Here is a 27,976-nt window from a genome sequence, read left to right on the forward strand (position 1 = left end):
TCTGAGAGTGAAAGTGTATGTGTGGTTGTATCTGCGTGACAGAGTATATGTGTGACTGTGTGAAAGAGTATGTGCGGTTGTGTCTGTGAGTGGAGAGACTGTGTGACTGTGAGAGAGTGTGTGTTGGTGTGTCTGTGTGAGAAAGTATATGTGTGTTTCTGTGTGAATGTGTGTGTTGTGAGAGAGAGTGAGTGTCTGTGTGTGACTGTCAGAGTGTGTGTCCGTGGGTGTATCTATGAGAGAGTGTGTGTGTGGGTGTGCCTGTCTGAATGTGTGTGTGTGTCTGTGAGCATGTGAGAGTGTAATGGTGTGTGAGTGTGTGTGTGTCTGTGTGAGTGTGTGTGTGTGTTTATGTGAGAGTGTATGTGTGTGACTGTGTGAGAGAGTGTGTGTGGGTGAGTCTATGAGAGAGTGTGTGTGTGTGTCTGTGAGCGTGTGTCATTGTAAAGGTGTGTGGGTGTTGTGACTGTGTATGTTTGTCTGTGAGCATGTGTCTGTGTGAGGGTGTGTATGTTTGTCTGTGAGCTTGTGTATGTGAGTGTGTGTCTGTGTGACTGTGTGTGAGTTTGTATGGGAGTGTGTGTGTGACAGACAGTGTATGTAGGTAGTTTTTAGCTGGGTGTATAGGACAGGGTGTGTATAACTAATCGATTGGGTCTATGTTTTGAAAGTCTGGGGATGACTCACAAAAGGCAGATGATAGTGCTGCTTTGTGTTTGTGGTCATGTCTCCACCAAAGGGAAGGTTAATTCTGAAAAAGCTACACCTGCTGGAAATGCTCAGTGAAAATTTGAAACGCAACAAGTCACAGGAACACACTGTGTGGCAGAGACTGGAGTCTGGGGTCAAACATTACTTTCAGCAGGAAAAGTGGATCAATACTGGGGGGCAGTTTATGGGCAGAGAGTGTGGCGAGGGAGGGACTGGGACTACCTGAAGCAGAAAAAGGCATGACATTCTGAAACATTAACACAAACAACCTCCCTTTACACTGTGCAGGAGCTTGTCCCCGTGATTGAATTAAGCTGCATGTTCATTCAGTTACTTGTAACAGGCAGTTAATAGTGGAATTAATTAATAAGCCTTAAGAGTTAATTATAACAATAGAATTCCCCCCCGAGGGGCATTGTGGCTGTACCTACAGCACATGGACTGCAGCGATTCAAGAAGGCAGCTCACCACCACCTTCCCAAGGGGCAATTAGGGACGGGCAAGAAATACTGGCTCAGCCATGACACCATCCCGTGAATGAATTTTAAAAAACCCACTGGAAACTAATGTGTGCAGAACAACATCCCACTAAATGTAATACCAATATAAGCACATTGGAGCAGGAGGAGGCCATTCAGCCCCTCAAGCCTGTTCCAACATTCAGTCAGCTCATGTGGTTTAACTGCGTGTGCCTGCCTTTAGCCCATATCACTTAATACCTTTGCTTTACAAAAACTCAAATTTAACATTTAAAACCTAGCGATTGGGTAAGTCAGAAGTTGAGAATTACTGTAGATAGAGACACTTCAGATATTTTCTACTTAATCCATTCTGAAATGTTACTATGCATCTCTGGAAGAGGAGTTGAACTGGAGTCTCCTGGCTCAGAGGCATGGCCAGTACCACTGCACCTCAAGAGCCCTAAAGATACATTTTATTGAAGCATTTTGTCTGACATTCATCAGGGAATAAGCAAAAATATCAATGATAAGAGGAACACCATTTTAAAGAAGAGAGTATTGATTGGTTGGCAAGTGGACTCTGCTCTCTGTTACCATGAAGAAAGAATCCAGGAAGATGATGAATGACAAATAACTGTTGAAGCCTGATCAGTTTCAACTTAAGCAAAGCTGACCAGTTAAATGTCAGTCATCATCGAGCTGGTGAATCAGCCATGGCAGTACCTCAACCAATTAAACTCCACTTGCCAACTATTCGGCACATTAAAATGCTAATTTTTTGAGCCAAAAGCTGTGTGAGTACTGCCAATGTCCTGATAAGCACCAGATAAAAAAAAACTTTGGTAACATGCATCTTTTCTCAGTTATGAGTAATTACGTGATAATGACAAGATAATCTGTTTTCATGTTGATTGGTTAATAAAGAAATATTGGGCAGCATACTGATGGTAACTTTGTCTGCTCTTCTGCAAAATACAGCCTTAGAATCCTTGACCTGAAAACCTCAGGATCAACTGTGTTTGGGATAAAGGGTATTTTTGGTTTTCTGCCAAAACAGACCAAAGCAAAATACATTATATTTTCCCCAAAGGCCCCCCCAGCCCCCCAATCTCTCCTCATGTGGAGCAGTTGAGAATGAGAGGTCACTGTTATAGGATAAGGGGTAGCATTCTCAAAGGAATGGACTCCCCCAGAGTGTAGTGGATGCTGGGATATTGAATAAATTGAAGGAGGAGATGGATTTTTAATTGGTAACGGGTTGAAGGATTGTGGACAGCAGGCGGGAACGTGGATTTGAGGCCGAGGTGAGGTCAGCCATAATTGCATGGAGTGGTGGAGCAGGCTTGAGGGGCTGAATGGCCTCCTCCAGTTCCAAATAGATAACTGCGTTCGGGTCCTTTGGAAGAAAGCTTCACTCTGGGATCCTTTCAGGTCAAGAAAAGATTGCTCCCTCAATCTTAACTTGTGTTAAATAAGCAGCAAGTAATTGTGTACCTTATTGCCTTTGGACAGACAAGAACAGGCTGACAGCATAAACACTGTCTGCTGATTATTGTGCTCTGTCCTCTCTGTGCAGCATTGTTTCTGCAGTGTGACACATTCACGCAGAATCACATTCCTTCTTTCCCTGGATCTGCTGAACATACCAAATTAGGTTGATTTGGACTTATGGCTGTTATTGCAATGTTGGGAAGTCAGTGACACACAAACGCGGAGCCCATCGGGATGATCGGGAAGAGCAGTCTTGATACGTGCAGAAGCGCTTTGCAAAGCGGTTTATTTTCTGTTTGGGTGAAGCCGGCTCAGATCTCGGGATCAGAATGGGGAACTTTCAAATCTCTTGTAGTGGGCTAAGGCTTTGAGACTCCTTCACTCAGTCACTTTGTCAAACTTCGACAAATCATGACAAAGGTGTATTTTCTGTGGAATTATTATTATCCACCTGGGATGTGGATGTCACTGGCTGGGCCCATCCCTAGTTGCCCCTTGAGAAGGTAGTAGTAAGCTGCCTTCTTGAACCGCTGCAATCCATGTGCTGTAGGTAGACCCACAATGCCCTGAGGGAGGGAGTCCCAGGATTCTGACCCAGTGAATATGAAAGAATAATCATACAATGTGATTGAGTTTTTTTTTAACACACACTGCTAATTACAACTATTTAATGGTCCAAATCAATAGGTTTTAGGCTAAAATAGGAACAGACATTGCTGGAGAAACTCAGCAAGTCTGGCAGCTTCTGTTGGGAGAGAAACAGAGTTAATAATTCTAGTCTGATTAGACACCTCTTCGGGTTTGTGGCTATTTGATGACCAAACAATATCAATTTCTGGAGCTGTGCTTAAACCATAATCCATAAGAAATAGGAACAGGAGGAGGCCATTCAGCCCCTTGAGCCTGTTCCATCATTGAATGAGATCATGACTGATCTGAGGTCTTGCTCCATAAACCTGTTTTTGACCCATATCCCTTGATGCTTTACTACATAAACATTTTTAAAACTAACAATTGGTGCTGCATGAGCTGTCACTTGTGGAAGAGAGTTCCAAGTCTCTCCCATCCTTTGTGTGTAGAAGTGCTTCCTAACATCTCTCCTAAACAGTCTGGCCCTAATTCTCAGACTGTGATATCTCATTCTAGATAGTGATAGAACACATGGGGAGAGACATTTTGGTCGAAGGTTTGAGAACCAGAGGTGGGGCTGGGGGAAGGGGGGTCACTGATTCAAGGTGATTGACAACAAAAACAATGACAACAAAACCAAAATAAGCTTTCCACAGCTAGTGGTTAGGATCTGGAATTCATTGCTCAAAGGAGACAGGAAGATTCAAGACTTCTTGGATGGCACGATGGCTCAGTGGTTAGCACTGCTGCTTCACAGTGCCAGGGAACTGGGTTCAATTCTAGCGTCAGGCAACTGTCTGTGTGGAGTTTGCACATTCTCCCTGTGCCTGTGTGAGTTTCCTCCCACAGTCCGTAGATGTGTAGGTTAAGTGAGTTGGCCATGCTAAATTGCGGGCTCCATTCCTGATGAAGGGCTTTTGCCCAAAATGTTGATTTTCCTGCTCCTCGGATGCTGACTGACCTGCTGTGCTTTTCCAGCACCACTCTAATCTAGACTCTGGTCTGCAGTCCTCACTTTGGCCTACTTTGTAGAAAGAGCTTTGGCAATTATCTGCAGTGTATTTTAGATGATATCTTTTGTGGAAGCAGAACTACGAATATATTTAAGAAAGCATTAGAAGATTTCTTACACCTAAAGGTGTCACTGGGTCTAGAGAGGGGGTTGAGTGTATAGCATTACAGAGAGGGTCCGACATGATCATATTGACTGATGAAGAATGTTTGATGGGCTGAATGCCCTACTCCTATCTTTTACATTTCTATAAATTGCTGTCAAAGAGCAATTTGATATCAATGGGCCAAATAGCCCCCTCCTGTGCAGCACCCATTCTGTGATCAGTTAAAGAGTTACATGCCAGTGGAATCCTATGCAATGTGAGTGGACAGGAAGGGATTCAGTACATTGGGATTCCCAACTTTAGGAACAAAGGAAGAGATAACCAGAATCTTCCAGAACTATCATGAAGCTGTGGGTGGCGCTGGGGGTTGGGGTGGGGGGCTTTGGAATTGCAGAGAGTGGGTGGGAATGAACATTGATTCGTTGGAATTCTCTGACCAAACTAGAATTTAGCTCTGAATCAGTTGGCTGTTTCTCTTGAGTGACCCATCTCTGAACTTCTCTCCCTCTGATGGAATAGGGGTGACTATTTCTGCAGGTGGAGGTGATGAAGGGTCATTTGAAATAATTTAACTTCCACTTAATGCTCAGCAGCAGCAGATTGTGTGACTGAACTGCCTTTGTGAGTGGCTGTCTGCTGTTAGAGTAATGGCTCACACACACACACTGAGTTTATAAATCCTTGCAGTGAGCATGGACATCTTGTTATTTCTGTGTTGCATGCCTGTCTCTCCATATGGTGCTGCTTTTTGTCAAATGGTTTCATTAGTATCTAAGTTCTTAGTCTCTCAGAGATTCATAAAGTGCCATTTGTGCTTAACTATTTGATGATGTTGCTAATTTTCTTGAAAGAAAAAGGTTTTTTAAGTTTCTTGGCATTAATATTTCTACTCTTCACACCTACCATTAACACCTGTTTTGCAATCATATCACTCCTTTACTGTCATTAACACCCGCTTTCGTTTTTGCTCTGGGCATCTCACCATCTGTTACACTCGCTCATCCTCCCCCATCATCAGCCCTATTCATTTCCAAACTCGAAACGTTAACTCTGTTTCTCTCTCCACAGCAGCAGCCAGACCTGCTGAGTTTCTCCAACAGTCATTTCTTGTTATATCTCAGCCAATGACCACACACAGTTTAAAGGCAAAAATATAAGCAGGGCACATTGGATAGACTCAAAAGGTCATCAGGTTCTGCGGGATGAGAAACAGAATTCATGTTTTGCATTGATGACTCTCCATCAGAACTGAGGGTAGATTAATAACCTCGGAGGTTTTGAGCGTGTGAAAATGGAGCGAGTAAGTAGACCAAAGGAAAATATCAGTGACAGGTTGGAGAGATTAAATGCTGAGAGGTTTCATGGTACGAAAGCCAAAGGAGTGGAAATGTTCAGGTCAAGGGGCGAAAGATGCCAAGACGAGGTGTGAATGTCTGGATTGTAAATGCATTATTACATACGGTTCTGGTCACCACACTATCAGAAGGCTGGCGATGCTTTCGGGACGGTACAGAAAAGGGTTACCAGATTATATTTTAAAGTTTATTCACGGGATGAGGGTATCACTGGCTATGCCAGTGTTTATTACCCATCCCTAATTGCCTAGAGGGCAGTTAAGAGTCAACCACATTGCTGTGGTCTGGAGTCACGTGTAGGGCAGATCAGGTAGGGATGGACAGGCAGGAGGCTGGAAGAATACAGCAAGCCGGGCAGTACCAGGAGGTGAAGAGGTCGACATTTTAGGTGTTAACCTTCTTCAGTCCTGCTTGCTGTGTTCTTCCAGCCTCCTGCCTGTCTACCTTGGATTCCAGCATTTGCAGTTTTTTGTGTCTCAGACCAGGTAAGGATGGCAGTTTCCTTCCCTGAAGGACATTAGTGAGCCAGATGGGTTTTTTCCCCTGACAATCAACAATGGATTCAAGGTCATAATTAAACTCTCAATTCAGTATATTTATTGAATTCAAGTTCCACCATCCACCCTGGCAGGATTTGAACCCAGGGCCCCAGAACGGCACCTGGGTCTCTGGATTGCTAGGAGAAAGTGAGGACTGCAGGTGCTGGAGATCAGAGTTGAAGTACGGTGCTGGAAAAGCACAGCAGGTCAGGCAGCATCCGAGAAGCAGCAGAATCAACGTTTCAGACATAAGCCCTTCATGAAGGGCTTATGGCCGAAACATTAATCCTCCTGCTCCTTGGATGCTGCCTGACCTGCTGTGCTTTTCCAGCACCACTCTCTGGATTAATAGCCCAGTGGTAATGCCACTAGGCCATTGGTGCCTGGTATGGCATTAGCTATGAAGAAAGGCTGGATAGACTCGCGTTTTTGTTTTCGCTGGAACGCAGGAGGTTGAGGGGCAACCTGACGGCAGTTTGTAAGATTGTGAATGGCATGGACAGAGTGGAAAGCATGAGCCTCTTTCCCAGGGTGGAGGGGTCACTTACTAAGGGACACAGGTTCAAGGTGCGAGGAGGGGAAGTTTAATAGAGGTGTGTGAGGCATGTTTCTCACACAAAGGGTGGAGAGTCCCTGGAACGCACTGCCAGAGGAGCTGGTGGAAGCAGACACAACAGCAGCATTCAAGAAGCACTTGGATGGATACATGAATAGGAAGGGAATAGAGGGATACGGATTCTGTAGGTGAAGATAATTTTATGTGGAAGGGCAATGTGTTAGCACAGGCTTGGAGGGCCGAAGGGCCTGTTCCCCCGCTGTATGGTTCTTTGTTCTTTGCAAACGGAACCAGAAATAATCAAGACAAGAAAAAGAAAAGCTGAAAGTGAAATGAAGGCAGACGTTGCGAACTAAAATTGTTGAACAGAGTCCAGAGGGTATTGCAGGGGTGAGTCAAAAGATGGGGTGCTGTTGCTTGGGTTTGCACTGAGCAGCAGCAGAACGATGATGCTGGTCATGGTCAGAGAGGTCAGAGTGCAACAAAAGTGAAGGATTGAAATGCCAACTGACAGGAGCGCAGGAACGAGCCTTCAAATTACTGTGTGTTACATTTGGCACATTAATTATTTCGTGCCAGCTACCCTATTCTGTAAGAAGATCAAAAACATCTTATTCCCACTCCTTCCAAAGTACGTTCTGTGAGTGTTCTCTCCAGATAAAAGCAAGATACTACTCCTGGAGGGCTGGAAAAGGAAGAGAAAATGATGTGAAAGCACAGCAAGCGCCTGAAATAAAAAGGGAAAGAACTGCGGATGCTGTAAATCAGAAACAAGAACCAAAGTTGCTGGAGAAGCTCAGCAGGTCTGGCAGCATCTGTGGAGAGAAATCAGAGTTAACATTTCGGCTTTCGGGTCTGGTGACCCTTCCTCAGAACAAGTTCTGACTACATAGAACATTACAGCACAGTACAGGCCCTTCGGCCCTCGATGTTGCACCGCCCTGTCATACTAATCTGAAGCCCATCCCACCTACACTATTCCATGTACGTCCATATGCCTGTCCAATTACGACTTAAATGCACTTAAACTTGGCGAATCTACTACTGTTGCAGGCAAAGCATTCCATAACCTTACTACTCTCTGAGTAAAAAAACTACCTCTGACATCTGTCCTATATCTATCACCCCTCAATTTAAAGCTATGCCCCCTCGTGTTTGCTATCCCCATACTTGGAAAAAGGCTCTCCCTTTCCACCCTATCTAACCCTCTGATTATCTTGTATGTCTCTATTAAGTCACCTCTCAACCTTCTTCTCTCTAACGAGAACAGCCTCAAGGCCCTCAGCCTTTCCTCATAAGACATTCCTTCCATACCAGGCAACATCCTAGTAAATCTCCTCTGCACCCTTTCCAAAGCTTCCACATCCTTCTTATAATGCGGTGACCAGAACTGTACACAATACTCTAAGTGTGGCTGTACCAGAGCTTTGTACAGCTGCAGCATAACCTCCTGGTTCCGGAACTCAATCCCTCTATTAATTAAGGCCAAAACACTGTATGCCTTCTTAACAACCCTGTCAATCTGGGTGGCAACTTTCATTTGGAGTCCTCATGATAGGTTGCCATTTTGTTTGAATGTTGTTCTATTTTTAAGACCAGTTTCCTAAAATTACTCTGGTGTTCCGGCCTTCCATCACTGTTGACTCCCACCTACCTACCCGACTGCCCTTTGCTCTCTGACCTTGCCTCCTTCGAACCTTGTTCTGAACTTGCCTCCCAGCCTGCTTTGTTTCAACCCGGCTTGGCACCTCCTTCCTCTGCTTTTATAGTCTCAGAATGAAGGGGCGCCAATCTAAGGTTGAGATATGGAGGAACTTCTTTGGTACTCCTTCCCAGAGTGAGTGGGGGAGGAATCCTTGTGTATATGGAGAGATTTTTGATCAGTCGGGGAATCAAGGGTTACGTGGAAAGGGCAGGAAAGAGGGGAATGTTGGATTAGCCATGATCCTATTGATTGGCTGAACAGGATTGAGGGGCCGAATGGCCTACTCCTGTTCCTGTTTGTTATGGTCTTTAGGTCTTGCTTTGCCAGTGCCTCCTGCTTTCTCACCCTTTGTCCAGTCTGCCATCTAGTGGCAGAGATGAATTGTTGCAGGAACACTTGAGGAGAGCTCCCTGCCCGAAATAACGTCTGGCACAAGTGGGGCTGGTACAGTGGTATACAGTCAAGAGGGAGTTAGCATGGGCGTTGACTTCGATACCCGTGAAATCTTCATGGTGTAAGATTCAATATAGGCAAGGAAGCCTTCTCCTCATTACCACTTACTGCATCCTACCTCCTCAGCTGAAGAATGAGTAGTCCTCTGTGTTGAGCAGTTGTTGGAGAAAGCACTGACAGTGGCATGGGTATGGAATATACTCTGGGTTGGGGGATTTCAGTGCCCATCACCAAGAGTGGCTCGGCAGCAGCATTACTGATTGAGCTGGTTGAGTCCTAAAGGACATAGCTGCTAGACTGGGTCTACAGCAGGTGGTGAGGGAACCAACAAGAGAGAGAAAAATACTTGACCTCATCCTTACCAATCTGCTGGCTGCAGGTGCATCTGTCCATGGCAGTATCAGTAAGAGCAAGACAGTATGGTCAGGTAAAGACCCGCCTTCACATTGAGAATACCCTCCATTGTGGTGTGTGGCACTATCACCGGGACTGACTTCGAACAGATCTAGCTGCTCAAGACTGGGCATCCGTGAGGTGCTGTGGGCCATCCACAGCAGCAAAACTGTACTCCAGCACAATCTGGAACCTCATGATCTGGCATATTCCCCACTCAACCATTGCCATCAAGCCAGGGTTCAATGGAGAGGGCAGGAGGGCATGCCAGGAGCAGCATCAGGCATACCTGAAGGTGAGGTGTCAATGTCAGAACGTAGGGCATAGGAACGTACAGACATGAGGAGGCCATTCAGCCCTCAAGCCTGTTCTGCCATTCAGTGAAGTCATGGCTGAACTGTGGCTTAATTCAATATTCCTGCCTTTGAACCATATATCTTAAAACCTTTGCTTAATTAAAAAAATCTCAGATTTAAATTTAACAAATGATCCAGTATCCATTGACACTTGTGGAAGTGAGTTTAAAACCATTCGCAACTCATCATACACTGGAGCAGTCAATGTTCAAATGTAACAAGATGAAGACAATATCCAGGCTAACCTTTAGTCAGAGTCAGACAGCACAGAAACAAACCCTTCGGTCCAACCAGTCTGTGCTGAACATCTTTCCAAACTAAACTAGTCCCACCTGCCTGCACTTGATCTATATCCCTCCAAACCTTTCCCATTCATTTACTTATCCAAATGTCTTTCATATATTGTAACTGTACCTACATTCACCACTTCCTCTGGCAGTTCATTGCACACTCAAACCACTCCCTGTGTAAAAAAAGGTTGCCCTTGTGTCCTTGTTAAATTTTTCTCATCTCACTTTAAAACTATGCCCCCTAGTTTTGAAGTCTGTCACCCGAGGGAAAAGGCCTTTGCTACTCACCTTATCTATGCCCCTCATGATTTCATAAACCTCTATAAGGTCACCCTTCAGCCTCCTATGCTCCAGTGAAAAATGCCCTCGCCTATCAAGCCTCAAACCCTCAAACTCAAACCCTCCATTCCTGTGAACATCCAGGTAAAGCTTTTCTGAACCCTCTCCAGTTGAAGAACTGGACACAGTACTCCAGAAGAGGCCTCACCAATGTCCTGTACAACCTCAACAAGACATCCCAACTCCTATACTCAAAGTTCTAAGCAATGAAGGCAAGCGTGCCAAACACCTCCTTAACCACCCTGTCTACATGTGATGCAAATTTCAATGAACTATGTACCTGAACCCCTGGGTCTCTCTGCTCTACAACACTATCCAGGGCCCTGCCATTAATTGGATAAGTCCTGCCATTGTCTGTTTTAACAAAATGTAATACCTTGCTTTTATCCAAGTTAAACTCCATCTGCCACTCCTCAATTGCCAGACAATGACTATTTCCAATAAGAAAAAGTCTGACCCACTTCCTCTTGATTTCACTAGTGTTACTATCACTGAATCCTCCACTATCAACATTCTGGGGGTTACCATTGCCAAGAAACTCAACTAGACACACCATATAAATATGGTGGCTACTTAAACAGGTCAGAGGCTAGGAATCCTGCAGTGAGTAGCTCACCTCCTGACTCCCAAAGCCTGCCCACCATCTACAAGGCACAAGTCAGGAGTGTGATGGAACACTCCCCGCTTGCCTGGATGGGTGCAGCTCCAACAACCCTCAAGAAGCTCGACACCATCCAGGACAAAGCAGCTCCTTGATTGGCACCACATCAGCAAACATTCACTCCCTCCATTAACAATGTTCAGTATCTATAGTGTGTACCAAGCATCTTCCAAGCCTAAGAACACTACCATCTAGAAGGACAAGGGCAGCACATACACCCTCCCAGCCACTCACCATCCTGACTTGGAGATTTATTGCCGTTCCTTCAGTGTCATTGGCTAACATCCTGTACCTACCTCCCGAATAGCATCATGGGTCTACCTATGTGCCAGTGACTGTCGCGGTTCAAGATGGCAGCTCACCACCTGAAATAACTGCTTAGAGGCCATTATCCTGTCACCTTTATGTACACATGGAGAGTCCTTAACACTGATCCAGCTCCCTCAGAGTCAACAGAACCTCTGGCACTATTTATATCTGTCAGCCAGGGCTCCCTGATTGGACCAGTTTAACAGCCGCAGTCAGGGAGCTCATATTCTAGGAGGTCCATCTGGTTGACCTGGTTACAATCAATTCACCACATCATTACAGGGTAACCAGGGACAGACAATAAATACTGACTCAGACTCATCCCCTGAATGAATTTTAAAAGGGCTAGGTCTATCTAAAACACAAAGTTTAAGTATTATTTTTAAAAATACTGTAAAGAGTTAGTGCTGCATTGTTTCCTTTATACTTGGTGATGTATATTTCATTTGAAGCAACTTCAGTGGGGAGATCACAGCAAGATATAATATAATACAATATAAATGATACAATATTTCAATCTAAACATTATTTTTTTGAGGCAAAATGTGACCAAGGGAACCTAATTCTGACTTTAACATTGACTCCTATGGGAATCTATGATTCACTTAGAGTCATTTCAGTCAAAGTTGCAATTTGCAGGAACACAAGCACAATGTCAAGTGAGGATTTACTGTACTGCGTGCAACCTGCTTATTTGAGAAAGGATTTAATTGCATTCGAGGTATTGCAGCGAATTTTCACTTGGCCGATACCTGGGATGAGCAGATGATCTTCTGAGGAAAGATTGGACAGACTTATGCCTTTATCCATTGGATTTCAGAAAAATAAACGGTGATCTTATTGAAAGATAAATTATCCTGAGGGGATTTAGCAAAGTGGATTCTGAAAGAATGGCTCTCCTAATGGCAGAGACAAGGGGACAGAGTTAATAAATAAGGGATCTTTGTTTCAGATGGAAGTGAAGGGAATTTTCTTCTCTCTGTTGTTATCGTATAGTTACTCTTCCCCAATAGCAGTGGATGTGGATAGTCATTGAATATTTTAAGTAGTTTAATTGTCTAAAGAGCCAGAGGATAATAGGAGCAGAGAGTTGAGGTCATAATCAGATCAGCCATGATCTTATTGACTGATAGAACTGGTTCAAAGGGCCGAATGGCCTGCTTCTAATCCATAAATTTATTGTAGACACCTGGTTGATATAATCACGCAATTCAACCAGATCACATCAGGCTAGAGAACAGCACTAAAGGAGGCCATTCGGCCCGTGATGCCTCTACTGAATTGTAGTGGCGTCATGAACAGAGGCTGCTACCTGAACTCTGCAGCGGAGCATTGTGCTGTCTTCAAGGTGTTGCAGCTTGTCCTCAGGCCAGTAGCATGTGTTAAAGGTTTCCTCCACTGTCAGTGCGCCTGTTTGCTTTCTACAGTGAGAGGAAATGTCTCCTTTTTAATTTGAAAAGGCCAGTTTGTGCTCACGAGAAAGACAAACATTGCATTGATAAAGTTATGTCTACAGTAAATGCCAAAGTGCATTACTGTCAACAGATTCATCTTAAACATGTAGATACATTTAATCCAGATACATGTGAGGTGCTGCATTTTGGAAAGACAAATCCGTGCAGGATTTACACACCTTAATGGCAAGGTCCTAGGGAGTGCTGCTGAACGAGGAGACCTTGAAGTGCAGGTTCATCGCTCCTTGAAAGTGGAGTTGCAGGTAGATAGGATAGCGAAGAAGGCATTTGGTATACTTTCCTTTATTGGTCAGTGATTTGAATTTAAGAGTTGGGAGTCGAAGAGTGTGGTGCTGGAAAAGCACAGCCAGTCAGGCAGCATCCGAGAAGCAGGAGAGTGATTCCTGATAAAGGGCTTATACTTGAAACATCAATTCTCCTGCTCCCCACAGTCTTTGACCCTGATCTCCAGTATCTGCAGTCCTCACTTTCCCCTATAAGAGTTGGGAGGTCAAGTTGCGACTGTAGATGACATTGGTTAGGCAAGGTTTGAATACTGCACTCAGTCCTGGTCTCCCAGCTGTAACAAGGATGTTGTGAAACTTGAAAGAATTCAGAAAAGATTTACAAGGACGTTGCCAGGTTTGGAGGATTTGAATTGCTGTATAGGGAGAGGCTGAATAGACTGGGGCTGTTTTCCCTGGAGTGTCGGAGGCTGAGGGGTGACCTTATAGAGGTTTATAAAATCATGAGGGGTGTGGATAAGGTGAATAGGTCCTTTTCTCGGGGTAGGTGAGTCCAAACCAGAGGGCAAAGGTTTAAGGTGAGAGGCGAAAGATTTAATAAGGACCCAAGGGACAATCTTTTCACACAGAGGGTGGTGCGTATATGGAATGAACTGCCAGGGGTAGTGGTGGAGGCTGGTACAATTACAACATTTAAAAGGCATCTGGATGGGTACATGAATAGGAAGGGTTTCAAAGGGTATGTGTCAAGTGCTGGTAAATGGAAATAGATTAATTTAGGATATCTGGTCGGCATGGATGAGTTGGACTGATGGGTCTATTTCCGTGCTGCACCTCTCTATGACTCCATGGCTTTTAATTGCGATCCGGCTGGGTCCCTCAGAAAGACATTGAGATGAAAGACCAATTGAAATTCCGTGCCTTTCTCCACGTTGTGTATTGGGATCTCTCCTATCCATTAGCAGCAAGACTGGACCTCAATCTGACATTTCACTTGGACTGTGCCGAGTCTCATCCGAATTGATACGCATTAGGAGTGTAACAGGCATGTCCCCTTTAAACATTTGCTGATTGTAACCCGACTCCCCCCCGGGCAGTGATTTTGTCTGGTAACAGACCGTCAGCCAGTTCCTGAGTGACTCAGCAATCGTCTGCAGTGTTGGAGCGGATTCCGTCATCCATTTGTTGGAAAGTTCTGCTCTTCCGCTGCTTCATAGGAAACTCGGGAACATGGGATTATGGCAGAGGGATGTGAGGTGCCAAATGACATGAAATATTTCACAGAGCCTGAGGACTGGTGCTGCAAGAGCAAAACTATTTCCTGTGTTCACCAACTCATCAACTCGTGTTTGAGCTGAGCAATGGGAGTTGTTTGTTTGAAATGATTGGATTCTTTTTTCACGAAAAGTTCCTTTCCCTTATTTCCATACATCACAGAGGAACATTGGAAAAATAGCGGCAGGATTTGGCCATTTGGCCCATCAAAATTGCTCTGACCATAGAAAATCATCATCTCAATTCTGTACTCCCACTTCTTCCCTGTACCCCTCAGTATCTTAACTGTCTAGAAATCTATATTTCTAACTGAAATAATTCAATGGATTTACCTTCACAGTCTTCTGTAGCAGAAAATTCTGCAGGTTCATCACCCTCTAAGTGTTTTAAGACACCCAACACCTCCTTCTCTCTAATATGGACACTTTTCAAGATAACACTATTTATTTCTCCAGGTTTCCCAGCTTCCACCTCCTTCTCCACAGTAAATACTGACTTGAAAGGGTTCAGAAAAGATTTACAATGATGTTGCCACGGTTGGAGGGTTTGAGCTACACGGAGAGGCTGAATAGACTGGGGCTGTTTTCCCTGGAGTGTCAGAGGCTGTCGGACGATCTTATCGAGGTTTATAAAATAATGAGGGACATGGATAGGGTAAATGGACAAGGTCTGCTTCCAACGGTAGGGGAGTCCAAAGCTAGAGGTGATAGGTTTAAGGTGAGAGGGGAAAGATTTAAAAGGAACCTAAGAGATAGCTTTTTCATGATGAGGGTGGTGTGTGTGTGGAATGAGCTGCCAGAGGAAGTGGTGGAGGCTGGTACAATTACAACATTTAAAAGGCATCTGGATGGGTATATAAATAGGAAGGGTTTAGAGGGATATGGGCCAAGTGTTGGCAAATGGGACTCGGTGAATTTAGGATATCTGGTCGGCATGGCCAAGTTGGACCAAAGGGTCTGTTTTCATGCTGTACATCTCTGAGTCTGTGACTGTATAGTGTTACTGAGAGAGTGCTGCGCTGTCTGAGATACTGTTGAGAAGTGGGGATGTTCGACCTGTTCAGATGCTCATCGAAAACCCCTGGTGTAATTTGGACAAGAGCAGACCGTCAACTTCTGTGCGAGCCAACTGTGCCGTATAAGGATCAGCTCGGCACTCAGGCTGTTTCGAGGAGTTTGCTGTGTATCAGTTGGTTTCCACATTGATTGGACAGTGGAGCGTGGCTGCAAAACTCTTGAAAAATGTCCTGAGGACAAAAGTAAGTGCAAGGTCGTTGTTCCTTTAAAGCAAAATACAGGTCGTTCTGCTATAACCCACGTTTCATTAACAAAGATTTGCTATAACACAATTGACGAATTGAGGACAATGTGTCGAAAGCACAACGTTTTGAAGCGTGTGTTGGTTATAACATGATGCCAGGCCCAGTAGTTTAAATGGTGCTGCTATTAGGGGATTTTCTTATAACAAGAGGTCACACGAGAATGGAACTAGTGCATTATAGTAGAACTGATTGTCCTGTGGATGAATCATAACCATCCCTATGATGTGGAATCAGGCACGTGAATCTAAACTGACCCTCCAAAGTGAATCCCACCTCCCTGCCCTCTCCCTGCATTTCCCAGTCTAATCCATCTTTGGACTGTGAGAGGACACTAGAGCATACAGAAGAGGCACACGCATGCACATGCTCACAGACACACACACACAGACACACACACACAGCTGTAATTGAAGTTAGGTCCCTGATGCTGTGAGGCAGCAGTGCTAACCACTGAGCAATCACTGTTAGATGCTGGAAATCTGAAACGAACAGGAAGAATTCTGGACAAACTGAGCAGGAGGGAGACAGAGAGAAACGGAATTAATGTTTTGAGTCTGGTATGACTCTTCTTCAGAGTTCTGAAGAAGGTTTTTGCGGGACTCACAATGTTAACTCTGTTTCTTTTCTCACAAATGGTGCCAGACCCACAGAGTCTCTCCAGCCTTCTCTGTGTCAGCTGTCCTTCTGGGTGTTTACCCCAAACAAACAAGAGATGGATTGAAGTGAGTGAAGTCTTGGTGAAGCTAATACTTCATGGAAGGTGTTTCAATATTGGGAGCGGTTAGAAAGTTGGAAGGGGGAGAAATGCCAGAGTGTTGTGAAAGTGAATTAAAGTCATCGTTGTCTTATCAGATCTTAGGGTCGTTTCATCATTGGAGAGAGAGATGACTGGTGGTGATTTAACCTGAAGGTCACCATGCCTGGGTGAGGGAGAGGTGATGAAAGAGATTCCTTTATGGGAACCTCAGCTGATATGGGAATTGATCCCATGCTATTGGTGTCACAAACCAGGAGTAGGCCATTCAGCCCCTCAAGCCTGCTTTGCAGTTCAGCAGGAGCATGGCTGAACCGACATTCCTGAGGTCCATTTCCCCGCATTTTCCTTGTAACCTTTGAATCCCTTTGATGGTGCGAGGTGTAAGTCTCTCTCTCTCTCTTCTTTTCCCTCTTGCCTTGCAGATTAAGGTGGGCGGTCTGGAATTCTCACCGGGCATGCTGCACATCTACTCAGACCGGCTCCTCACCATGCCAGCCGCCTTGGGCATTGGTGGAGGGGGTGCCCTCTTGCTGCTCATCATCGTCATTGTCCTCATCGCCTACAAGAGGAAGTCACGAGATGCAGACCGCACTCTGAAGAGACTCCAGCTACAGATGGACAACCTGGAATCCCGTGTGGCTCTGGAATGCAAGGAAGGTAGGAGCTGAAACAACTGTGTGACCTCTCTGAACGTTTCCTCCCTCTCTTCTGAGGGAGCGGGTTTGGTTTAAGATGTGGCATTCTGCTGGAATTACAGCTCAGAAACATGGGCAGCACGATCCTCACACTTCACACATCGGCAGACAGAGAGTGCTTTTGGGGTGTCTGTACACATTCTCTGGAAAAAGAAGCTAGCGTAATGGTAACCATGTTACCACTGTCAATTTGGTTCACTAATGTCCTTTAGGGAAAGGAACTGCCATCCTTACCTGGTCTGGTCCTACATGTGACTCCAGACCCACAGCAATCTGGTTGGCGCTTAAATTGCCCTATCAAATTGCCAATTAACACAATTAGTTCACAGGCAATGAAGGATGGAGTTATAGAATCCCGATAGCGTGGGAGCAGGCCATTCGGCCCATCAAGTCCACACTGACCCTCTGAAGAGCATCTCAGCCAATCCCACCCCATTCCTGTAACCATCATTCCCCATACCCAATCCACCTGACCTGCACATCTTTGGACTGTGGGAGAAAACCGGAGCACCCGGAGGAAACCCACGTAGATACAGGGAGAATGTGTAAACTCCACACAGACAATCACCCGAGGGTGGAACCAAACCTGGATCCCTGGTGCTGTGAGGTAGCAGTGCTAACTGCTGAACCGTGCCACCCCAGGTCCATATGGTCAGTCATTTCTCATATTTTCCCCTAACCGCACCGCATCTTTTGTACAAAAGCATAAATTGCCCCACACAGTGTTTCACAGACACACTCTGAAGCTAAATGCAACACTTCACAACAACTTTTTGAAGTTAATCGACTAAGAGTTAAAACAGCCTTTCTCGTACATAAACTATGTCCCCTAATTCCAGTCTCTCCTAAAACAGGAACCATTCTCTGAGTGTCTCTCAGGATCTTAACATAAATCACCTCTGGATTGGGCATTAGTTAGGATACAGGCAGCAGAGTTCGAAATGAGTTGAAATTCAAGTGAAATCTATTTATTATTTGGACATGGGCCTAACAAAATCCAGTTGGATGTAGAACATAGAACATAGAACAATACAGCACAGAACAGGCCCACGATGTTGTGCCGAACTTCTAACCTAGATTAAGCACCCATCCATGTACCTATCCAAATGCCGCTTAAAGGTCGCCAATGATTCTGACTCTACCACTCCCTCGGGCAGCGCATTCCATGCCCCCACCACTCTCTGGGTAAAGAACCCACCCCTGACATCTCCCCTATACCTTCCACCCTTCACCTTAAATTTATGTCCCCTTGTAACACTCTGTTGTACCCGGGGAAAAAGTTTCTGACTGTCTACTCTATCTATTCCTCTGATCATCTTATAAACCTCTATCAAGTCACCCCTCATCCTTCGCCGTTCCAACGAGAAAAGGCCGAGAACTCTCAACCTATTCTCATACGACCTATTCTCCATTCCAGGCAACATCCTGGTAAATCTCCTCTGCACCCTCTCCAAAGCTTCCACATCTTTCCGAAAGTGAGGCGACCAGAACTGCACACAGTACTCCAACTGTGGCCTAACCAAAGTCCTGTACAGCTGCAACATCACTTCACGACTCTTGAATTCAATCCCTCTGCTAATGTACACTATGTGTACACTCTTTACCCAGAGAGTGGTGGGGGCATGGAATGCGCTGCCCGAGGGAGTGGTAGAGTCAGAATCATTGGCGACCTTTAAGCGGCATTTGGATGGGTACATGGATGGGTGCTTAATCTAGGTTAGAAGTTCGGCACAACATCGTGGGCCTGTTCTGTGCTGTATTGTTCTATGTTCTATGTTCTATGTACACTACATCCACTGCTCTACCCTCATCCACATGCTTGGTCACCTCCTCGAAGAATTCAATAAGACTTGTAAGGCAAGACCGACCCTTCACAAATCCGTGCTGGCTGTCCCTAATCAAGCAGTGTCTTTCCAGATACTCATAAATCCTATCCCTCAGTACCCTTTCCATTACTTTGCCTACCACAGAAGTAAGACTAACTGGCCTGTAATTCCCGGGGTTATCCCTATTCCCTTTTTTGAACAGGGGCACAACATTCGCTACTCTCCAGTCCCCTGGTACCAACCCCGTTGCCAGTGAAGACGAGAAGATCATTGCCAACGGTACTGCAATTTCCTCTCTTGCTTCCCACATAATCCTAGGATATATCCCGTCAGGCCCGGGGGACTTGTCTATCCTCAAGTTGTTCAAAATGTCCAACACATCTTCCTTCCTAACAAGTATCTCTTCTAGCTTAACAGTCCGTTTCACACTCTCCTCTTCAACAATACGGTCCCTCTCGTTCGGAAATACTGAAGACTTGATCAAATACTTGATCCTATCCGCCAAGGATTTTTCATGCCCTCTCTTAGCTCTCCTAATCCCTTTCTTCAGGTCCCTTCTAGCTATCCTGTATCCCTCCACTGCTCTGTCTGAACCCTGTTTCCTCAACCTTATGTGAGCATCCTTCTTCCTCTTTACTAGACATTCAACCTCCCTCGTCAACCAAGGCTCCCTCACACGACCATTTCTTTCCTGCCTGATCGGTACATACATATCAAGGACACGTCGTATCTGCTCCTTGAAAAAGTTCCACATTTCCACCACATCCTTCCCTGACAGCCTATGCTCCCAATGTATGCTCCTCAAATCCTGTCATACAGCATCGTAATTTCCCTTCCCCCAATTGTAAAATCTACCTTGTTGTGTGCACCTATCTCTCTCCATAACCAAGGTGAAAGTCACAGAATTGTGGTCACCATCACCAAAATGTTCAGCCACTAACAAGCCCACCACTTGTCCCGGTTCATTACCGAGTACCAAATCCAATATGGCCTCCCCTCTGGTTGGACAATCTACATACTGCGTTAGAAAAGCTTCCTGGACACACTGCACAAACACCGCCCCATGCAATCTACTTGATCTAAAGAGCTTCCAATCAATATTTGGGAAGTTGAAGTCGCCCATGACTACGACCCTGTGACTTCTGCACCTTTCCAAAATCTGTTTCTCCATGTCTCTGCTGCTATTGGGGGGCCTATAGTAAACACCCAACAAGGTGACTGCACCTTTCCTATTTCTGACTTCAGCCCATACTACCTCCAGAGGCAGATCCCCCTCAAACTTCCTTTCTGCAGCCGTTATACCATTTCTAATTAGCAATGCCACCCCCCCTCCTTTTTTACCACCCTCCCTAATCTTACTGAAACACCTGTAACCAGGAACCTCCAATAGCCATTCCTGTCCCTCATCTATCCACGTTTCCGTGATGGCCACAACATCGTAGTCCCAGGTACCGATCCACGCCTTAAGTTCACCCACCTTATTTCTGATACTCCTTGCGTTGAAGTATACGCACTTGAGCCCATCTCCGTGTCTGCAAGTAGTCCCTGTCAGTGCTAACTTCTCCACAGCCTCCCTACAGTCTTGGGCATTCTGACACACAGCTAGCTTACTTGCTGGACTACAAGTCCGGATCCCATCCCCCTGCCAAATTAGTTTAAACCCCCCCCGAAGAGTGCTAGCAAACCTACCCCCCAGGATATTGGTGCCCTTCTGGTTCAGGTGCAACCCGTCCTGTTTGTACAGGTCCCACCTTCCCCAGAATGCAGTCCAATTGTCCAAATATCTGAAGCCCTCCCTCCTACACCATCCTTGCAGCCACGTGTTCAACTGCACTCTCTCCCTATTCCTTGCCTCATTGTCACGTGGCACCGGCAACAACCCAGAGATGACGACTCTGTCTGTCCTAGCTTTTAGCTTCCAGCCTAACTCCCTGAGCTCCTGAATGACCTCCCCACCCCTCTTCCTACCTATGTTGTCGGTGTCAATGTGCACCACAACTTCTGGCTGCACACCCTCCCCCTTAAGGATTCTGAAGACATGGTCCGAGACGTCTCAGACCCTGGCACCCGGGAGGCAACAAACCATCCGAGAGTCTCGCCCATGTCCACAGAACCGCCTGTCCGTCCGTCCTGGAGATTTCATCCCAAGTCTGGAGCTGCCTTTATCAGACCATACCATTTAGAAGCAGCATGAGGCCATTCAGTCCATCGAGTCTACTCTACTGTTCGATCATGGCTGATCTAATAAACCCACCCTTCCCCCTCCTCCATGTTTTTGTTACCAACGGACAGAACTGTTAAAGACACCTGAGAATACAACACCTTTTAAAAAAAATGCCTGCGTGTTTTATCTCCCAGGTTTTTTTAGCTGCTGACTGTGCCCAGGAGATGAATTCCCAAAGACCCGAGCACACTTCTGATTGGCTGTCAGTTATAAGCCCCCTGGAACAAAGCTGTCATTCCTTAACAAAGAAGGACCCACATAATCCTTTTTAAACATAAGGTGTGAATGTCTCTGTCAGCGTCTGTTGTGTTTTCATTCAGCATGGCGACCCAGTGGTTCCCACCACTGCCTCACGGCGACACTGACCTGGGCTCAGTTCCACTCTTGGGTGACCGTCTGTGTGGGCATTCTCCCTGTATCTGTGTGGGTTCCCTCTGGGGTGCTCTGGGTTTCCTTCCACAGTCCAAAGGTGTGCGGGTTAGGGTGGATTGGCCATGGGAAATTGCACCGTAGTGTCCAGGATTGTGCAGGCTAAGTGGGTTAGCTATGGGAAATGCAGGGCTAGGATAGGGTGGTTGGTATGGGCTGAATGGCCTGGTTCCACACTATCAGGATTCTATGATCCAAATGCAGAGAATCATTATGAGCTGGAACGCAAGGGTGGGGGAAGTGAATAGGATGGGCGCTTGAGGGAAGGAAATGTGTAGGGCTAGAGCAGAGGGATGGGTTTGATTGGATTTCTTTGCAGAAAGCTAGCATGGACCTGGAGGTCTGAATGGCCTCCTTCTGGTGTAATGACTCTCCTGTTCCTTTCCTCCCCTCTTCAGGGCAGTGTCACTGAGGTGTGAGGGGAGACACAGTGACCAGCTCCAGCTAACAAGCAATTAGGATTTATCCCTCAGTTTGAACTGTGAGCAATTGACAAGGCTCCATGTTATTTAACAAGGACTGCTTGGCACGGGACTCACTAGAGAGCTTCATTAGGTGCCTGTGCTGAGATGTTGTATCCATATATTTTGTCATTTCCCTTTTCGAAAGTATTATTAACAAGCTGCCAACAAAAAGGAACATAAGCTGTGCAATATATCCTGCGAATGATGTTGAGGGAGGGACAGGGCTTTTCCTTTATTCAGTGTTAGCTGCCAAGGCTAGCATTTATTGTACATCATTACTTGCTGCAAGCGTGTTTTCATTTGGAGCTTCGTGCAGTGGGATCAGCTAGCTCAGTTGGCTGGATGGCTAATGCAGAGTGACACTAACAGCGTGAATTTAATTCCCACACCGGCCGCGGTTACCCTGAAAGACTCTCCTTCTCAACCTCTCCCCTCTCACAAAGTGTGGTGTGCCTCAGAACGAAACAGTCTCTCTATTAAGAGGTAGCAGGAGTACCAGGACTTTACCTTTGCAAGGAGTGTCAGATACGGCAGAAGGTTCAATAATGAGAGGGTGCAAATCGAAGACATTTGGCTGGAATGGAACAGACGAGGATTTGTCGTCCTTCATAGGAGCAGGAATAGGCCATTCAGCCCCTTTAGTCTGCTCTGCCATTCTCAGATCAAGCAAGCTCTATGCCATATTCCTGCACTATCTTCAATCCCACAAAGTCATTTGGGGTTAGAAATCTATCAGTGAGTGACAAACTGCAGTATGCAGCCATAAAAACTGCTGAAAACAGATTTAAGAGTAACTCTGAAAAGGAGAGATATGGAGGGGAAAGATTTGGTGGGGGAGGGGGTGTAAGCAACAGAGAGAAAGCTGCGTACTGACAGGGGAGTTGTTTGAAAACCTCCCTCAGTGTTGTATCATTCCCTAATTTTCTTGGCATTCCAAACTGCATATCCTTCAAAGGAACATTCCTGTTGGATCTTGCTGTGCCCAAATTGGTTTCAATAGCAACGACACTTGAGAAGTATGTGTCAGGAGGAGTGAAGATTGGGGATTGTGAATGGATATGCAACTCCTTAAAATTTTCTTTTAACAATGAGAACCTCAATGGGCTGAATGGCCTCTTTCTGCAATGTTTGAGGATTCCTTTTTTTAAAACATTCACTCACCGTACATGGGCATCCCTGGCTAGCCCACAAGACAATTATAATGAACTCATGAGCCAATTTGCACACAGCAAGCTCCCACTGACAAAGCAGTGATGACCAGATTTTGTAGTCTTGATCGAAGGATCCATGTCCACCAGGATAATTGGAAAGACCAAAGAACTGCGGCTGCTGGAGATCTGAAACAAGGAAAAACAGAACGTGCTGGAAAAACTCAGCAGGTCTGGCGTTGTCTGTGGTGAGGAAACAAGAACCAATGTCTTGAGACCAGGTGACACCTCTTCAGAACATTAACGCTGTTTCTCTCTCCACCAGACGTGCTGAGTTTCTCCAGTGATTTCTGATTTTGGAGAAGACCCCTGTAGTGTTGATAGTGGTGAAGTTAGAGGGCTACGGAGATAGAGCTGGAGACTGGGACTAGCTGGGTACCTCTTTTGTGAGCCAGCACTGACAGTGATGGGTCAAATGGCCTTCTTGTATGCTATAATACTCGATGATTCTTCTTCAGAATGTTAGCATAGGATCTCTTGTATGGGGTTGATGGGGCGTCTGTTTAACATGTCATGCAGAAAGCATCACCCCTTCCACAGAACAGCACCCCATCTGTCGTACACATGACTGTCACTGGTGATTCATTTTGTGTACAAAGTCCTTGATTGGGACTCGAACCCAGAACCTCATGATGTAAAGGCCAGAAGGCTATCAACTGAGCCACAACCAGAATAAAGCAGAGTGCGCTGAAAAGCGAAACGGATGAGAGAGAGGTGGCACAGTGGTCAGCACTGCTGCCTCACAGCGCCAGGGTCCCAGGTTCAATTCCACCCCTGGGCTGTGTGGGGTTTGCACATTCTCCCCGTGTCTGCATAGGTTTCCTCTGGGTGCTCTGGTTTTTCCCCACAGTCCAGTGAAGTGCAAGTGGAGGTTAGAGGGATTGCCCATAGTGTCCAGGGATGTGTTGGTTTGGTGTGCTAGCCATTGGGAAATTCAGGGACAGGGTAAGGGGATGGGCTTGGTGGGACCCTCTTCAGAGACTTATTGTGGACTTGTTGAAGGAGAAAGTGAGGACTGCAGATGCTGGAGATCAGAGCTGAAAATGTGTTGCTGGAAAAGTGCAGCAGGTCAGGCAGCATCCGAGGAGCAGGAGAATCGACTTTTCGGGCATAAATTCGTGAAGGGCTGATGCCCGAAACGTCGATTCTCCTGCTCCTCGGATGCTGCCTGACCTGCTGTGCTTTTCCAGCACCACTCTGATCTAAACATTGGTTTCCAGCATCTGCAGTCCTCACGTTTGCCTGTTTACAAGAGTGAGCCTTATCTCAGCTCACTAACAGATGGGTCACTTCTCCCTGGGAATGCGTTGTTTCATTTGCCGTTAGCTTTCCCCCTGATAAATTCCATCTTCTCTTCAACATCCCCACTCCCCCTTCAAACCCACCTTTTATGATGGATTCTCCCCTGGATGATGGACTGGGTTGCGACCCTCTTGGTTTCTAATTGGTGGCGGCAATTGAAACTAACAGTCAGCGTCACAAGTGCCGAGAATTCTATCTTTCTTTCTGAAAGTGTGCAATCTATATTCATAACCGTGCAGCGGGAAGCCATTTCCCTGATGCTTTGACCTGCATGCAGTGTCACGTCTGTGCCTCAGAGTTTGTAAGAAACTTTCACAATATGGGCACCAGCTTCAGTGTGCTTTTCCATAGCTACCAGACATTTAGCAACTTACTGACGATGGCTGGGATGAATGAAGTGTTGCTTATGATTATTTCCAAGTGGTTAGCACTGCTTCATGGCACCAGGGATCCACCACGTTCGATTCCTCAGGCAACAAGAGACAGTTTGCACATTCTCCCCGTGTCTGCGTGGGTTTCCTCCGGGTGCTCCGGTTTTCTCCCACAGTCCAAAGATGTGCAGGTGAGGGTGAGCTGGCCATGGGGAAATTGCCCGTAATGTTCAGAGATGTGTGGGCTAGGTGTATTAGTCAGGGGTAAATGTAGAGTTGTAGGGTAAGGGAATGGGTCTGGGTGGGATACTCTTTGGAGGGTCAGTGTGGATTTGTTGGGCCGAAGGGCCTGTTTCCACACTCTCGGGATTCTATGAAAATAACAGACAACAAATGAAGAACTAGGGTCCCTGATTTAAATCAATGAACTTGCTCTTTCTATCACACAAAGAGTAATACCTGGAATATAGAATCCCTACAGTGTGGAAGTAGGCCATTTGGCCCATCGAGTCCACACTGAGCCTCCGAAGCACTATCCACCCAGATCCACACCCCTACCCTATTCCTATAACCCTGCATTTCCCATGGCTAATCCACCTAGCCTGTACATCCCGGGATATTACAGGGTAATTTAGCATGGCCAAACCTGCTCATCTTTGTACTGTGGGAGGAAACCCATGCAGAGAATATGCAAATGCCACACAGTCACCCGAGGCTGGAATCGAACCTTGGTTCCTGGCGCTGTGAGGCAGCAGTGTGAACCACTGAGCCACTACATCATTCCAATAAGAATATGGTAGAGGCAGGTTCAATTGAGGCACTGAAGAGGGCACTGAGTGATTATTATCCGAGGTCGGAGTGAGTGAGGGGCATTGGCCAGGGCATTAACCTCTGGTTAGAGCTAACGTGTGGACAAGGATCTTTGGTCAGAGACTGAGTCCGGTGATGCTGTATCTGCAGGCAATGCAATGTCCTGCATCGGAAATGGTGCAGCCCTCAGAGACAGGTAATGAGGAAGGAGCACATCGCAAAAGGGGCGTATTTTTCTTGGCTGTGTGTGTGTGTGACCAGTGCCGCTGACCGTAAGATCTAGGGGCAGAGGTAGGCCATTGAGAAGAAGGTCAGTAACATGAGGAAGCAGATAGAAGAACAATATCAGAAGACGAACAGGTTAATTTTCTTTACGCATTCTGAGCTGTTGTAAGCTCGACTGTGGTACCTACTGGGGCAATGGAGGCCAACTCAATAGAAACTTCCAAAAAGGAATTGGGATAAGTCTTGGAAGTAAGGAGAAAAAAATTGCAGAGCAGCGGAGAAAGAGCAGTGAGGGGCTGGGTTGGTGTCTGTAGCAGTGGGTCTCCTAATCAGATCTTTCTCTCAAAGGGCTAGCATTGGCCGGTGGGGCTGAATGGTGATCTCTAAGGCGGTGTGATGCTGCACGGTTCTGTCTCACAGTGCTCTCTTCTGTTTTTCAGCATTTGCCGAACTGCAGACCGATATTCACGAGCTCACTAGCGACCTGGATGGTGCCGGCATTCCGTTCCTCGACTACCGAACCTACGCCATGAGGGTCCTGTTCCCTGGGATAGAGGATCACCCAGTCCTCAAGGAGATGGAGGTACAGGACCCTGCTAACGTCTGATGCAATTCAGGCACTGCACGCGGTATTCCCTTCTCTCCCAGGATCCCCCATCGGCTCCCTCCCCCAACACTGTGCTAACTCCCCTTAACCCACCTTCCACCCAGGGTGATTCTAACACTCACTTGAAGTTAAAGGAGTGAGAATGGAAATTGTGGTTTAGAAAAGGTGCAAAGTTTGCCATCAAAGCTGGGTTCCTGGTGCTGTGAGGCAGCGGTGCTAACCACTGAGCCATCGTGCTGCCCCAATAGGAATATGGGAGAGGCAGATTCAATTGAGGCACTGAAGAGGGCTCTGAGTGATTATCATCCAATGTTGGAGTGAGTGAGGGGATGTGGCTGGGACATTAATGTTTGGTTAGAGGTAACGTGTTGACACAGATCTTTGGTCCTTGCTTCGTTATAGTGTGCGGTTGTGGCTATGATGTGATGGGAACGATGTGAATGTACTGGAGAGAGTGAAGGAGCAGTCTACAAGAATGGGTCCAGCAGTGAGGAACTTCAGTGATGAAGATAGATTGAAGAAGTCGGTTCTCTTTGGACAGAAGAAGGCAGAGAGGATATTTGACAGAGGCTTACAGAATCTTGACCTGGATGGATAGAGTTGATAGAGCAGGAGCTTGATCAGCTGGGGAAGTGGGCCGAGAAATGGCAAATGGAGTTTAATGTAGATAAGTGTGCGTGTGCATTTTGGAAAGTCAAATCAAGGTAGGGATTTCATTGTGAATGGCAGGGCCTTAAGGAGTGTAGTAGAACAGAGGGACCTCTGGGTTGAGATGCACAGTTCTCTGAAAATGGAGTCTCAGGTAGACAGGGCAGTGAAGAAGGCTTTTGGCACACTGGCCTTCATCAGTCAGGGCACTGAGTATAAAAATTGGGAAGTTATGTTGCAGTTGTACAGGACGTTGGTGAGGCCGCACTTGGAGTATTGTGTCCGGTTTTGGTCACCTTGCTATAGGAAGGATATTATTAAACAGGAAAGAATGCAGAAGAAATTTACAAGGATGTTGCCAGGACTCAAGAGACTAAGTTAAAGGGGAGGTTGGACAATAGGACTTATTTCTTTACAGCATAGGAGACTGAAGGGGGACCTTATAGAACTGTATAAGATCATGAGAAGCATGGACGGGGTGAATGCACTCAGTCTTTTCCCCAGGATTGGGAAATTGAGGACTTATAGGGCATCAGTTTGAGATTAGAGGGTATGAATAAAAGGGAACCTGAGGGGCAAATTTCTTTACACCGAGGGTGGTACGCATGTGGAATGAGCTGCCAGGGGAAGTGGTTGAGGCGGGTACATTAACAACATTTAAAAGACATTTGGACAAATACATGGATAGGAAAGGATTAGAAGGATATGGGCCAAGTGCAGAGGAACGGGGTTAGCGTGGATGGACATT

The 27,976-nt window shown here is 46.1% G+C and overlaps 1 protein-coding gene across 2 annotated transcripts in view; it reads left to right on the forward strand.

Moving 5' to 3' along the window:
- Positions 1-27,976, forward strand: part of LOC140483586 (plexin-A1-like) — a 555,554-nt gene that overhangs the window by 466,564 nt on the left and 61,014 nt on the right. For both annotated transcript variants that reach the window (XM_072581813.1, XM_072581815.1), the window contains exons 20-21: positions 16,842-17,076; positions 26,414-26,556. In XM_072581813.1, the coding sequence (XP_072437914.1) occupies positions 16,842-17,076; positions 26,414-26,556 (378 nt within the window). The remainder of the gene's footprint in view (positions 1-16,841; positions 17,077-26,413; positions 26,557-27,976) is intronic.

Source organism: Chiloscyllium punctatum, chromosome 12 (assembly GCF_047496795.1).
Source record: "Chiloscyllium punctatum isolate Juve2018m chromosome 12, sChiPun1.3, whole genome shotgun sequence".
NCBI lineage: Eukaryota > Metazoa > Chordata > Chondrichthyes > Orectolobiformes > Hemiscylliidae > Chiloscyllium > Chiloscyllium punctatum.